The sequence below is a fragment of the Panthera tigris genome, chromosome B1 (assembly GCF_018350195.1).
Source record: "Panthera tigris isolate Pti1 chromosome B1, P.tigris_Pti1_mat1.1, whole genome shotgun sequence".
Taxonomy (NCBI): domain Eukaryota; kingdom Metazoa; phylum Chordata; class Mammalia; order Carnivora; family Felidae; genus Panthera; species Panthera tigris.
The window spans coordinates 143226824-143242294 of NC_056663.1; the positions used below are offsets into that span (position 1 = coordinate 143226824).

Consider the following 15471-nt stretch of genomic DNA (forward strand, 5'->3'; position numbering starts at 1 on the left):
AGCAAAAATGGAACTAGATTCAAATGTGGCTCTTCTAAACGTATATACCTTTTGGGGTCTAACTGAAGCATAAGAACAGCAAAGTTAAATAAAACTAGTTAGAATCAGATGGAACATCCCACTTAAACTATGGCAACAAAAGAAGATAAAGTTTTCAGGAATGAGCCTAACCAAAACTACAAAACCTAAAGGAGGAAAATTTAAAAGCACTTCTAAAGAGCACAAAAGTAGATCTAAATCAATAGAAAGACACCATGTCTTTAGACAGAAAAACCCAAGATCATAAAGACACTAACGCTATTTAAAATTTATTACATTAATGTAATCCAAACAAAAATACCAAAAGGTTTTTCTCTCCACAGAACTAAAAAAATCTGGTTCTCGAGTTCATATGGAGAAATAAACAAGCAAGAATGACTAGAGACCTTGTAAATTAAAAAAAAAAAAAAAATGAAAAAGAGCAACAAGGAGATACTAGGTCATAAACAGACAGGAATCAAGGGATAGACAGAATGAAAAGTCCAGAGATGATCCATCTACAAATGGGAATTAGTTTATGAAAAAGATAGCATATAAGCATTAGTGGGATACAGGAGGACTTACAAAATGTTGGGACAACTAGGCAGCTATCTAAAAAAAAGACCAAAGGATCTATAACTCATACTGTTCATCAAGAAAAATGGAACAAAAATTTAAATGCAAAAAATGAAACCAGAAACTGTGAGATGAAAATATGGGTAAGTCTGTTAAAATCTTGAAGTGGGGAAGGCCTTTCTAAAAAGTATGATATAAAATGTAGAAGTGATAAAGGTCTCATTAAAAAAATCCAAAACAGGGGCGCCTGGGTGGCTCAGTCAGTTAAGTGTCTGACTTCGGCTCAGGTCATGATCTCACAGTTCGTGGGTTTGAGCCCTGCATCGGGCTCTGTGCTGACAGCTCAGAGCCTGGAGCCTGCTTTGGATTCTGTGTCTCCCAAGTCAAAAGACCAGGAAAAATGTATTTGTAACTTATCACAGATAAGGGTTGAATTCCTTAATAAAAAATGAGTTCCTATGAAATTAGAAATCATTTAACCCAATACAAAAATGGGCAGATGATATGAAATATAAGAAATGAGAGTTCATGGGAAAACTTTAAGTGGTGTATAAATATACGGAAAGCTATTCAAACTTTTAGAATCAGAAATGCAAATTAAAACTCACTAAGATAATATTTTTCACCTCTCAACTGACTGGCAAAAATACAAGTCTGTTAATACACTGTTGGTGAGGCTGTGGGGAATATAGCTCACTGCAATGTTATTTCGCACTTTGCTAGTGGTTCAAAATGGGATTAGGTAGGGAAAAAACAAGGAACAGAACAGTGAATATGCATAAAAAACACCTAAAGACACCAGAAGAAATAAGAGGCAGGGACCCAGGACAGGGGTGAGGCCATGACTTCTTATTGTATACTTTTTATAACATTTGATTTCTAAATCATGTATATACGTATATATGTATTTTAAAGTACACACACACACACACACACACACACACTTTTAAAGGACTAAATTTAATTCTAATAGTGGCAGTGTGGTGTCAGTGAAAACATCTGGTTGAGAATTAGAAGAATCAAATCTTCTATTGTCCTACCTTGTGGAAGTTCAACATGCTATGTGGACCCCAATTTCCTCATTTAGTGAACCAAGGCCTTTGGACTAAATAATCTCAAACACAGAAGTTAAAAGGATAGGCTCTGAACACCAGGATTTGTATCTTGGTTCTAAAACTCAACATCCTGAAACTTTATCATTATCCTTCAATAGCAGTAATAATTAATACCCATTTCATAGAGTTGTGGAGTGGATTACATGGGTTAATACATATTAAGAACTTAGAACAGCACACGGTACATAATAAGTGTTTCATGAGTGCTATAAACTATGAACCATCCCTTCTAGTTATACAATTCTATGCTACCTACTACTGTATTAAAAGTAGAATAATGCACCAAATTTAAAATAGATGGCACAGGGGCACCGGGGTGGCTCAGTCAGTTGAGCGTCTGACTGTGGGTCAGGTCATGATCTCACGGTTCGTGGGTTCAAGCCCCGCGTTGGGCTCTGTGCTACCAGCTCGGAGCCTGGAGCCTGCTTAGGATTCCATGTGTCCCTCTCTCTCTCTCTCTGCCCCTCCCCTGCTCATATTCTCTCTCTCTCAAAAATAAAGATTTAAAAAAAATTTTTTTAAATAAAGTAGATGGCACAACAAAGTTTGAACTAGGAAAAGGAAAAAACAGTAAAATTGCTAGGATAAACTTTTTTTTAAACCTCAATGAAATACAGGTGGTCCTTGCTTTTTTGCTAGGTTAATAGAAACCTATGAATATTGGAAACATGCACAGTGAGGACTGTGTAATAATACTTTTTTTGTGCAGACTGTATTATTATGATGTTCATCAAACCATGATTTATAATAAAGAAAATGGAAGATAATTAAGTATACAAAAATAAGGAGATGGTTAACTAACCAATGGTATATTTATTTGGTGAAATATTATGCAACCATATAAAGTTATATTTATTTAGTGTTTAAGAACATGGAAGATATCTGTAAGGAAAGAGGCAGCATACTCAATGGAATCTAATGTATGATCACCCCTATGTAAGTAAATAGTATAGAAGAAAAAAGACTGAAATTTAACCAATAGTTACTTTTGGGTAGAAGTCCCACTTTCTACTTTTTTATTTTTCTAAACTTTCCAAAATGAAAAGAAACTCAACAATTAATGAGTGTAAAAATGCTATAGTGTTTGTCCAGCGTACAATCACAAAATGTTAGTAAGATCAACCCAACAAAATCCTGATGAAGCTGCTCTATCATCCAAAAAATAAAATTAGAGATTAGACCTTAAAGGCTATCAAAACATTCTATGTCATGGCACTCTGATCTTCTGATGGATTCTTTAGAAGATAAAACACCAAGAATAGCTAAAAAAAAAAAAAAAAAAAAAAAAAAAAAAAGTCCACACTCCACTTCATAGAATAGTTTCATAAAACTCTTCATTTTGTTTATATGTTTATGTGTGTTTGTGATTGTTTATAGGTTCAAGTCAAGAAAAAGTATGTATCTCTTTAGCACTCCAGAGCATATGAACCACTGAGATGTGGAGAAACAAATGGATGCTGAAATTGTAATTTCAGAGCATTCTGAGGGTTTAGTTACTAGAAATCACAGATTTTACAGGCTGGAATGGAACCACAAACAAAATAAATGAAGCTGAATTACCTTTAAGATAGACTATTATGTTTTCCTTATTATTTTCTATCTAAATAGTTCCTCTTGTTCCTACTTTGTGGATTTCAAGTGTAATATTTTACACTGTGTATAGAAATATGACAAGCTAACATTTTAAATTTCTACTCTTCCAAGTACTGAAATGAGGTTCTAGAGTGTTATGATTAGACTCACTTTCAAGCAGTGGCCTCTGGCAATAGAGATTTAATAAGAAAGGGGCACGATGGAACTTTCTGAGATTACAAATATGTTTTATATCTTGTATTTGGGTGGTGATTACAGAAGTATATTAACCCATCAAAAATCATCAAATCGAACATTTAAAGTCTGTGAATTTTACTGTGTATAAAATTAGTGCGGTAATGCATTACTCTCAGGTGCCTCCAAAAACTCCTTTTTAAATGACTGACATGTATACTTTTAAAATATCTAGTATCAAAAATTCTGGAAGCTAAAACTGCTGAATATATCTGTGTTATTAACATGTGTCATATCATACTCATACACAAAGATATAACTCCTAACAGCACCTCAGTTACTACTAGCAATACTGCACAATTGAACATATGAACGTAAATATTAAGGTACACTCCCTTTTTGCCAAAGACTGCACAAAAAAAAATCAAAACCAACACAAATCACACTCCCCACACACATCAAAAACTAACCCCCAATGGTAATTGTACCATATGGGTTATATCCAGAATAACCCACAATATCCAATTTAAAAATTTTTCAAATTACAAAATTATACTTACTATTGTACATTTTCAATAATCTAAGTAATAAAAAAGTCATCACATTCTTTCATATACTGACTAAAGACAAACTTCTTAACCCTAAATTTTACTAGCTTTGAAATAGTTTCAGGGGGGATAGAGAAGCAAGCTTAGGTGAGGAGACACACAAAACCAACCAAAAAAACCCAAACCAAGCTATTCCAGAAAGTGCAAGCATACCCGGAGGAAGCACAGGTACAGCTTCAGACTTTCATTCCCACAGCTCTTAGTAACACCACTACATGGAGAAAATGCCCCATGGAGAAAAATTGGGAGAGCCACTTATGATAGAGATAAACTTGCTGACACATGAAAGTGTGAGTAGAATGTAACTTCAGACAAGCAGTTAAAAAAACCATCAGCAAAACCCAAGACAAAGGAAAGCCTTGCTGTAAGAGGGAAATGCCTAAGCTTAAACAAGCAATACATACCCGTCTGTCGATCTTATCACCCTGTAAATTACACATTAAAAATTATTTATAAATATTACTGCTGTAGAAAAATTTAAATCCAGAAAAATCCCTCACAGATGGTCTCTCTACAAACCCACACCAATAATTTGGGACAGGATAGTTCTAATATTTTATTATGTAACATTATGTAATTATCTAATATTTTATTGTAACAGGATAGTTCTAATATTTTATTATGTAATATTTATTATGTAACATATATATTATGTAACATATTTTATTATGTATTTTATTATGTAACATAATATTATGCATATTATTAATATGCATTTTGGAGGAGAAAGGATCATTTTACAGCACTGTGCTGTGAGGGGGAAGACACCACTATCTTGAGAATTTCTCATAATGCATTAATTGTGACTACAATGTTAGAGCAAAGTCTGGTGGTGGTGGTCCATTAACTGCTGTTTGGCTTAAGAAAAGCTATTTTCAACAAACAGCAACATGAGAATGAGAAGTATTAAATACACATGGATATGAATATTTAGGGGTAGTTTTTCCAAATCACTAAGAAATAAATGATAAAGATGCAACAAGCTTTCAATTTAAATAAACAGATTTTAAACAATAAAGAGAATGTCTGATCCCCTTTTCACTAGTTAATTTTTAACCGTAATTTATAACTTCCTATGGATGATGGCATTGATGGCTCTTTAAAAGCTCACAATAAAACAATTCAATGAGTGTGTCAAAATTAAAAATTAAGAAGGACACAACACATTATCACCGGGAGGGAGAGAGGAAAATTCTAGGGGACAGCACAATTTCAGACTTAAGTATATTTTTACTCTAAGTGACTCTGAATGTTAATGACTATAGTTTTGCTAAACAGTGAACCTGAACTGTTCAACAGCAACAGAAGTCCATGTGGACAAATCATCCAACTGTAAGTGACCTTCGTAAAGACCTTATCATCCACACTTCAGTGAAGCTTTGTTGTTCTCATTAGGTGTCTAGAGGAATGCAAACAGTTACATTTTTCTCTGTATTACTAGATAAATTATATGCCTTGGGGTTTTGAGGGTTGGAGAGCTCTCAAACATCAAGGAGTACAATGTTTAGTAAGCGATGACTGGTATTGTTTTCTAAAAGGAAAATCAACTGGTCTGGGAAGAGAAAGAGGGAGGTACATAGCTATGAACCACTTTATTCTATTCTCTCTCATAAACAGACCCAAATTCGGCTACTGAGCAGAGAGAGAAAAGGACATGCAAGAACACTGGATGATAGAAAAAGGAAACAGAAAGAGAAACAAAACACCTTTCTGTCCAGAAGATGTGTTTCATGAAGCAGATCTTACTATTTGGCAAAACCATTCTTGTAAGAGTATGTATTTCTTTCTCTCCACACCCTGTTTCAGGTTACAATGAGTTAATGAGCAGGTAAGTCCATGCCTCTTTCCTTTTTCATCTGCATCTACGAAGGACACCCTTAAATCTTTGTATCACTGACACAAAAACGTATAGCTGAGATTTTTTCCCCCTTAGAGCAGTTCCACTCGCCAGCCACGTTACCTGTGAAAGGATGTTGGTGCACTGTTGCAATAAAGAAACTGGAGGGTTGCCGATACTTGTAGCAAGTTGAACCCTGAGCAACTGTTCTTTCTGGGTAGCATTTTCTTGCAAAGCATGGGCAAGGGCCACAGCAGCACACCAGTTTGAAAGTGAATCAGTAGAAAATAAACCTCCGCATAATAACTGACCAGCTGAGACTGAATTACCTGTTGCTACAAAGATGGCAGGCAGATGATGATAAAAAATTAATTGTTGTTTTACACACACACAAAAATAGTATGAAATACGATTTTAAAATCTGTTAATTAGGGGTATTAAGTTACATTTTAAAAAGTCTGCTTTTCAAGACAAAAATGAAAGATGACAAAATGACCCTGGAAGAAGAGTAGCAGAACAAAGAAATAATTACATTTCAGGCATCAAATTGATGAGATAATATTCCAGAAAATTACTGTCGTAATTAAAAACTGCATTTCTAAAGCAAATCCAAGGAAATGCCATATTTTAAATATTCCACTACATCCAGGGTCTTTTATCATTTACAATATAACTTATCATTAAAAGCTGGAAAGACTATGTACTTCTCAGAACAGAAATTAGAACTAAATTATTTACCATCAATAGTGGAAGGTAGAAGCGTTGACACAATTTCTCCTTGTCCTTTTTGGTTTTTATATAAGAAACATTGGAAACAGTAGAGAACGGCACAGCGCAATACAAACGGCTGCCTTTCGTTAACCATGGACATGAGAAGTACCACGATTGCCGGTCTGTTGCATTCAGAAAGAAAAGAGCAAAAGAAAAATTGCAACCCAAGGACACAGATCAGTAACTAGTCGCTTCTGCTGACTGAAACACCATAAGCAGAACACCAGCGAGGTAAGTATTCCACCTCCATTGCACAGGACAGACAACTGCCGCTCGGACAAGCAAGCGATCGGGTCTGCGTAAGGCACGGAGAAGTGCGAGGGTGATAGCTGAGCCCAAATACCGAAGCTCCAAGGACCACAGACTCTTTTAAAACACCAACATGTTTATCTTGTCAGATAATTTCTAGTTTCAAACATACGGGTGAACTTCTTAAAAGATGTGTACATGAGATATACTAAAAACCCAAAGTAAATTCTGACTTCCTCAGAGAAACAGCAGTATTTCCCTTTTCCTACCTTGGTGGGTTTGAAGGTGCATTTACAGAAGCAAAGTAGTCTTGGTTTACTTGGTAGCCTCGAATAACTTCTGACACAGTATTAATGGTCTATTTAGGGGGAAAAATAAAAATTGAGAGAGAGTAAGTCAAGGAAGAAAACCTGTTTTCAAAACAAAATGTTATATCCTTCTGTGGTTTGCTTTTAAATGCTAAAATTCAGATACCAAAAAAAAGGAGTGACAGCATTATAATCCTGTTAACGCTTTTTCAAAATAACGCTTTAAAACATTAAGCATAGGGCTCTAATTACAAATAACACCTGACCATAAGGATTTAAAAGTCTCAAAAAATTAAAATCAATAGTATCCTCTAAAATACAGAATCTATTTCTACAAAACAAGGGTGCTTCAAACTAAAATCAGCAAACACATTTAAAATATAACAAAATTAAAACTTCAATTTAAGGATGAAGTTGAAAATACCTCCAAGAAAATAGAATAAAAAGGCAAACTAGATACACAGAAAGTCTAACAAATCTATTAGTGGAGTTGCAGAAATAGAACATAAAAATAATTATCAAGAAATATAAAAAACATTCTCAGGACTGAAGGACACAGGTCTACAGCTTGAAAGGGTCCAGTGGGTGTCAACAATAATTGGGGAGGGTTAAAAAAAAAAAGAAAGTCTGTAGTACTGCACATTATCAGTATATTTCAGGAAACCAGAAAGTTAGAGAAGATCCCAAAAGTTTCTAGAGAAAAAAGTTACATGAAAAGGATTAAGATTAAAAATGGCTTCAGATTTCTTAACGGCAGCTCTGAAATAATGTTCAGAAAGTTGAGTGTTATGATTTCTAACCCTGAATCTATACCTAGCCAAACATTAGAGTAACTCTGAAAATAAAGGAATGACATGTAAAAGATAAAAACAAGTTCTCTTGCCATTTACTTTTTTTAGGAAGTGAAGTAAACTAAGATAATGAGTCAAAAGGTGGGGAGTAAAGACATGGAATCCTGGTAACTAAGGGATTTAACTCCAGAGAGGAGTAAAGGGAGATCCTAGGAGGATGGTGAAAGTCCTGGGGCTAGAGATGTGCACAGAAGTAGACCAGCCCATATTGGAGCAGGAGGATGGAAGGGGCTTCTAGAAAAGAAGAAAAAATGTCTAGGAAAAAAATGTCTGGGATGGGAAATGGCATGTTAATCATATTGATAGTATTAATATGCAGATACACAGAAAAACAGTAAGATGAAAAGAGAATACTATTACAACTTAGGAAAGAGAGATATTTAAAAATGATACAGGGCTTTGGCTTGGCAGGGAACAGTATTTGTACAGTCATAAAATTATAAAGCCTGATTACTGATTTAAATGCAAATTACTGGGGTGACAGGAGGAAGTAAAGTGAGAGGGTTATGCAGAGGGGAAGCAAGACTTAAGGCAAGGGAGGAGTGAGGCTGCAGATAGCTAGCTGCTTTTGTTACAAAACTTTTATTATTACCTATTCTTTTAATGTGCATGTGTTAATTTGAGAAAGATTTTATGAAAGTTTAAATAAACTAAACCTTTCTTTTCTTCAAACTAACCTCTTTTTCTTAATAGGTAGGAAACAAAAAACGCCAAACATCAGGGAAAAAGAATTTACTGTTCTAGGACTCTGTAAGACTATTTAAGTCTCAAGTCTTATTTGACTAAGTCATACTGTTCTCAACATTAAAAACTTAAATCATACTGTGCACTCCTGTTGAATACAATAAAATTAATGAAAGTCCTGTAAACTTGAACAGTATTTATATATTATTAAACTTGAGGGATGAGTACACCTTTTGGAATTAATACTGTCATCATTATGCAAATTATATTTTAGTAGGATCAATAAGGAATTTAACATATAAAAATGGTTAACTATTACTGTTTTGCCTTCAGCTGACATCTAATTCTTCTTAGGATTCCTGATTTCAACTTCCGCAAGAGTAGCCTCTGCCTCCATTTGGTTTACCTCAGTCAGGATATCAGCAGGCACTCCAGTGGCCATTAGGATAGTGCAAAGTTGCTGCAGTAAGCCACACTGGAACATAGCTTTCTGGCAGCTACTGGTAGCACCCGGAGGGTTGGTGGGAGATACCAGCACACGAACCAGCTGTGAAAGAAAGAGAAAGCAAAAGTGGTCTTTTAAAGATGTGAAAAGTCTTGAGGCAAATAATCTGTATGAACAAGAACGTCTATATAAAGGATTCCCCTCACCTATTCAGCCAGATCTAGATGCTCTTTCCTTCACGCTCTCATGGCAATAGTTCTGTTATAGTACATAGCACATTACGCCAGTTTGTCTCCTTCAGGTGATTGTGAACTCCCAGAGTAGAAACTGCCTCAGTCATTTTTATATTCCAAAGAAAAGGCCCAGTATTTATAACATAGTGTATAGTCAATAAATGAATGAATAAGTAACAGGGTGGTATATTTCTTACCAAAGTAAAGATGAACTACCTAATTATGGAGAAGGTCTGAAAATAGAATGGCTTGGGGTGAAATAAAGTCCCCCTAAACTGGAGATACTTAAAGAGAGACCAAAACTAACCCCTGAAGACATGGTAGAAGATTTATGCGTTAGGCAAGGGGCTGGCCTCATTGATTGTTAATGCTAATGAAACCTTTATGGTTCTATGATTAGTCTGAACTTGAACATGAAGTCTGAGAAACATAAAAAATGTCATCCCAAACAAATGTTCAGCAGTTACGTCTTCAAAATAATTTCACATATAGCTTGTATTTTAAAACTAGACTTACCAGTCTATGTGTGTACAAAACCTTGTATATTAAGATCAAATGAGATTTTATAATATTTTTATTAAGAGGGTTGATTAATACATTGATGTCACTAGAGAGAAGCTTTAGAATTACATAATGGCTCAAATCTTTAGACCTTTCTGGTTAGACCTCCATGGCTTTTTGTTTTGGTTTTTGTTTTATTCTCCTCTTATCCCTAATTGAAAGATATATATATATATATATATATATATATTTAAAGCAATACCAAGCTATTTGTCACTTCTCCCATAAATATTTCTACATATGCCTCTAACTAAAAAGAATTTTAAAAAACATGATCATCATGCCATTACTGTAGCTAACAAAATCAACAATAATTCCTTAGTATCATCTAATAGCAGTTGGGTATCTATTGATGAGGTAAATAAAGAAAAAGTAATTATCAATCTTCTAGATGACAGAGAAATAGGAAAAGGTGATTGAAGAAAGAGGGAATATTTATTATAAGGATAACAACATAAGGGAAGACTTAGTAACAACATTCAAATACGTAAAATACCGTAAGGAATGGACTTATATTTTCCCTGAGAGCAAAACAGGGGGAAGTTTGTAGAAGGCAGATTTTGACTCATTATATGAAGTTTTTAAGAGCTAGAATTACCCAACAATGAAAAGGATTCTCTCATAAGGTAATGAGCTTTCTGGGAACTGCTGGCAGTATCTGTCCAAAAAATGATATATAAGGGTATATTCCTATAGGAATAGGAGGCAGAACTAGTCATAACACTGTCATTCCAAGAAAAATTAAAGTGTTTTAGGACTAAAAAACTTTTCAAAAAGATGCTTCCCCAAAATTTAATCTGTAAAATTTGAATGAATACCCTCAAACACATCGATTTCAATTTATAGAATTTTTAAAATCAATCATGATTTCAACACAATGATGAATAATTCCAGTTAGGAAGTTATCTGTCCAAATAGGACTGTTTATCCTCATTTTTGATGCATTTTCATTTGGTGCATAACAGAGAACTGGAAATACAAGCAACCCTAAATAAAGCTATAAGGAAACAGCACAGTAATAGGCTGAAAAGCAGAAGATAACCTGTGGCCTGCGAAGTCATGAATGCATTAACTACTCAATCTTTGAGATGGAGAATATATTGAAGTGAATTAAATTCAGTTTATTTTGAAGTTTACATTCTTTAAGATTTTATTTACTTTTTAAAAGTAAAAAAAACTTAACCAATTTACTACATATGTAAAAATAATGTATTTTTTTGTTTATATGCAGCACCCTAGTCTAATTTTTTTTTTCTTTTGGTAAAGTAGTACTTTTTAAACAGCGGCTTTCTTCAAAAATGATTCTTTGCTTAGTACTCTAAGCCATAAAACATGAGTGGACTCCTCTAGCAGTTTAAATTTTCCCTGCTTGGTAGGATATATATAAGCTTTTGCACATCACCAGATCCCTTCGCTCTCTCTAATCATGTTTTGAAAGGTATTTTTCTACAGGAATTTCTTTTATTAAGAAAGTGGTGTTGGGCAAAATATCAAGCTTATACTTGGAATGCTATTTCTAAGGTGCAAAAAACATGTTGAAAAACTAAGTCTTGAAATGTGTAATATTGACATGTGAAAGTAGAAAGGATGAAGTGGGGAGTATAAAATAGAAATATTCTACCCATGTTCTCCTGTAAAATATTTTCCTGACAGGTTTGAGGCATATTCTATATAAGGTAACTATAATTTATTATCTAAATTGGGACACTTTAGAAGTGAAAGAGGACACTGTTTGTAATTACAAAACGATTATTAGCCTGGCAAAATGGGGCATCTGGTCACCTTAATTACCAATTAACCCTACACAGGCAACTCCCAGGGCATGCAATGATATTCAGACTCTAATTACTAGAGAAACTATCCATCTAGTTTTGAGGAAAACGATTTCAGAGACGCAGGAACAATTCAGAGATATTCAAAGACCCACAAGAATCACCAGAGAGCCAGTAAGCTGGGAAGCTAGTATATAAACTTAAGGGTTTGGAGAGGGAATAATAAAAGGAATAAGTAAGAAAAATACTTCAAAGAACTTCATATTTTCTCTGATGCAGAAATCATTTGGGATCCTATTGTCTTCACTTTTACCATTCATCAACAGTAAGCTAAAATAAAATTGCAGGTGACTTGTCATTTTAACTTATATCAGACTTAAAACAGATTATTAATCTTTGGAGGCAGGGACATTATCATTCATTTCCTAGCAGTCACTGCCTAGCTCTCAGTAAATGTCTACTGAGTGAATTTATTTGCTGAACGCAGTATTCCGTACATTAAAATTTACATTAGAACCTTAACTGAAGAAAGTAGATTTAAAAAATTCAAATCAACAATCTAACCTATTATTCTCTGGGTGCAAAACCCATCAGGAAACTATACGTTTGGATTTGCTTTAAAATAATCCAGCAGGGCAGGGTGCCTGAGTGGCTCAATCAGTTAGGCATCTGACTCTTGGATTTGGCTCAGGTCAGGACTTCACGGTTCCTGAGTTCGAGCCCTGAGTCAGGCTCTGTAGCACAGACTACTTGGGATTCTCTCTCTTCCCCCCGCCCCACCCTCCCCTGCTCACTCTCTCTCTCTCTCAAAATAAATAAACCTTAAAAATAAATAAAATAAAATAATAAAATAAAATAAAATAAAATACAAATAATCCAGCAGGGCAAGAGAAGGGAATAAAAGATGAAACAAAATTGCCACATGTTAATAATTATTGAAGTTGAGTCATGGGCATATGTACTGGGGGTTGGAGGGAGCGGTTAATGGCAGTGGATCTCTATCTCTGAGCATAACTGCAAATCTTCATATTAAAAGGTTTTCTTTTAGGCCCATCTGAAACCAACTCAATATCCTAGATTTATCAAATACAAGCAATTTTCTTTTCTTTGAAAGGAATGTTGTCAAAATTCTTGTCACATTTATGTCTAACTATAGTGTACCTGTAGCATTACGTGCAGATTAGTCACTTTCTGTGCAGACCAGCCAGAATTTTCATCGCCAACATCAAACCAAGGTTTCATACGTTGAATATATGAGCCTTCTTTAAAAAAATTTTGATTGGAATTGTTGTTTTTTAACAAGTTTTGGAGCAAAATCAGACAATCTTCCACTACTATGCCTGAGAAAAGAATGTAAAATGGAAGTGTTAAGGCTGATAAAACCTGAAGGAAAATTCACTCCCCAAACACTTAAATAAGACAAAACTTCAAACTCAGCATTTCTTCAGTACAGCAAGGCAAAAAGCCTGTTCTGACTCCTGATGGTCACAGGCCACAATCTGCGTGCTCTTTCTTAGGTTTCCAGTGATCTCTTGACCTCTCTGTTCGACTACCCCTCACCTCAATAACTCAGATTTTTTCTTCAGATCCCAGATTAAATATCAAGACCTGATGACTAGGTTGGCATCACCAGCCACATGCTTTCACAAGAAACTGCTCCTTTTATTATTATGTAGTATCTGTCTTCTCTACTAGATTATAATTCATAAAGACAGGAATGTGAATGTCCTACTAGGATACAGTGACCTACTCTATATCCTCACCAGAGACAGAAACAAGATATCAGGTCTATACATATCAGCTCACTATTAAATATTTGTTGAATGAATAAATCATATCTTATTTAGTCACTAAGAAGCACTGGACATTGTTGTCTTGAGTCTCTTCCTTGAAACTTCCTCTTCCCTTGGTTTCTAATAACTACTCTCTCATGATTTTCCTTACAGATCTCTGGCCACTCCTCAGGCTTCCTATCTTTCCTGGTTCCTCTTCTCCATTTACTTCTATCTTTGCTTACAACATACTATTCTATAGGGTAGTTCCATCCACACTACAGCATATACTATCATCACGGCTTAAAGCTCATCAACTGATCTCTATCATGTGTTAGTCTAACCAAGGATCTGTCTCCTCTGTTAAGAATATGACTAATGTTGGGGTGCCTGGGTGGCTCAGTCGGTTGAGCATCTGACTTCAGCTCAGGTCATGATCTCGCAGTTGACGAGTTCGAGCCCTGCGTTGGGCTCTGTACTGATAGCTCAGAGCCTGGAGCCTGCTTCCGATTCTGTGTCTCCCTCTCTCTCTGCCTCTCCCCGGCTCATGCTCTGTCTCAAAAATAAAGATAAACATTACAACAAACAAAAAAAAAGAATATGACTAATGTTAGATGTTCACAGCTAGTAAGTTCCTCTGCAAGGTACACTCACACATTTACTCCTAGTAGTTGAGGTCTGTGTTTATAAAAATCAGTTTTTTAAATTTTTTTAATGTTTTATTTTTGAGACAGAGAGAGACAGAGCATGAGCAGGGGAAGGGCAGAGAGAGAGGGAGACACAGAATCCGAAGCAGACTCCAGGCTCTGAGCTGTCAGCACAGAGCCCAATGTGGGGCTTGAACTCACAAACCGCGAGATCATGACCCGAGCTGAAGTCGGATGCTTAACTGACTGAGCCACCCAGGAGCCCCAGTTTCTTTTTTAAATAGACTTTATTTTTGGGGCACCTGGCTGGCTCAGTCAGAAGAGCACATGACTCTCGATCTCAGTTGGGGTTGTTTGAGTTTGAGCCCTACAATGAGTGTAGAGATTAAATAAAACTTTAGGGATGCCTGGGTGGCTGAGTCGGCTGGGCGTCTGTCTGACTCTTAATTTTGACTTAGGTCATGATCTCACAGTTCATGGGTTTGAGGCCTGCATTGGGCTCTGTGCTGACAGCATGGAGTCTGCTTGGGATTCTTTCTCTCTCAGAATAAAATTAAAAACTTAAAAAAAACCCACTTTATATCTTAGAGCAGCTTTAGGTTTACAGAAAAAATGAGCAACAAATAAAAGGAATCCCCATATACTCTCTCCCTCCGTTTCCCCTTTTATTAGTAGCTAGCATTAGTGTGGTACATTTGTTAGACTGATGAATGAAAACTGATACATTATTAAAGCCCATGGTTTACATTAGGGTTTACTCTGTGTTGTGTGGGGTTTAGCATATTAGTTTTGACACACATATAATATCATTTATCTACCATTACAGGATAGGATAACTTCACTGCTCTAAAATCCTCTGTTACACCTACTCATTTCTCTTTTCTCCCACCCCAAATGCCTGGCAATCATTCATCTTTTTGCTGTGTGTATATAGTTTTGTCTTTTCCAGATATTATACAGTTGGAATCACAGAGTATATAGTCTTTCAGCCTGGCTTATTTCACTGAGCAATACGCATTTAAGGTTCCTCCATGTCTTTTCATGGCTTGATGCTGTTTTATTGTTGAATAATATTGGATCGTCTGGATGTACCACAGTTTACCCATACACCTACTGAAGGACATTTTGATTGCTTTTAAGTTTTAACAATTATAAATAGAGCCACTATAAACATTCGAGGGCAAGATTTTGTATGGATATAATTTTTCCACTCATTTGGAGAAATACCAAGGAGTGTGATTGTTGGCTCATATGGTA

At 35.4% G+C, this 15471-nt stretch overlaps 1 protein-coding gene across 4 annotated transcripts in view; it reads right to left on the bottom strand.

Moving 5' to 3' along the window:
- Positions 1–15471, bottom strand: part of USO1 (USO1 vesicle transport factor) — a 95612-nt gene that overhangs the window by 18962 nt on the left and 61179 nt on the right. For 2 of the 4 annotated variants that reach the window (XM_042984375.1, XM_042984372.1), the window contains exons 9-14: positions 12957–13135; positions 9191–9331; positions 7211–7299; positions 6660–6814; positions 6045–6256; positions 4489–4509 (exon numbers count right to left, since the gene is read on the bottom strand). In XM_042984375.1, the coding sequence (XP_042840309.1) occupies positions 4489–4509; positions 6045–6256; positions 6660–6814; positions 7211–7299; positions 9191–9331; positions 12957–13135 (797 nt within the window). The remainder of the gene's footprint in view (positions 1–4488; positions 4510–6044; positions 6257–6659; positions 6815–7210; positions 7300–9190; positions 9332–12956; positions 13136–15471) is intronic. The other 2 variants (XM_042984373.1, XM_042984374.1) reach the window with 2 other exon arrangements.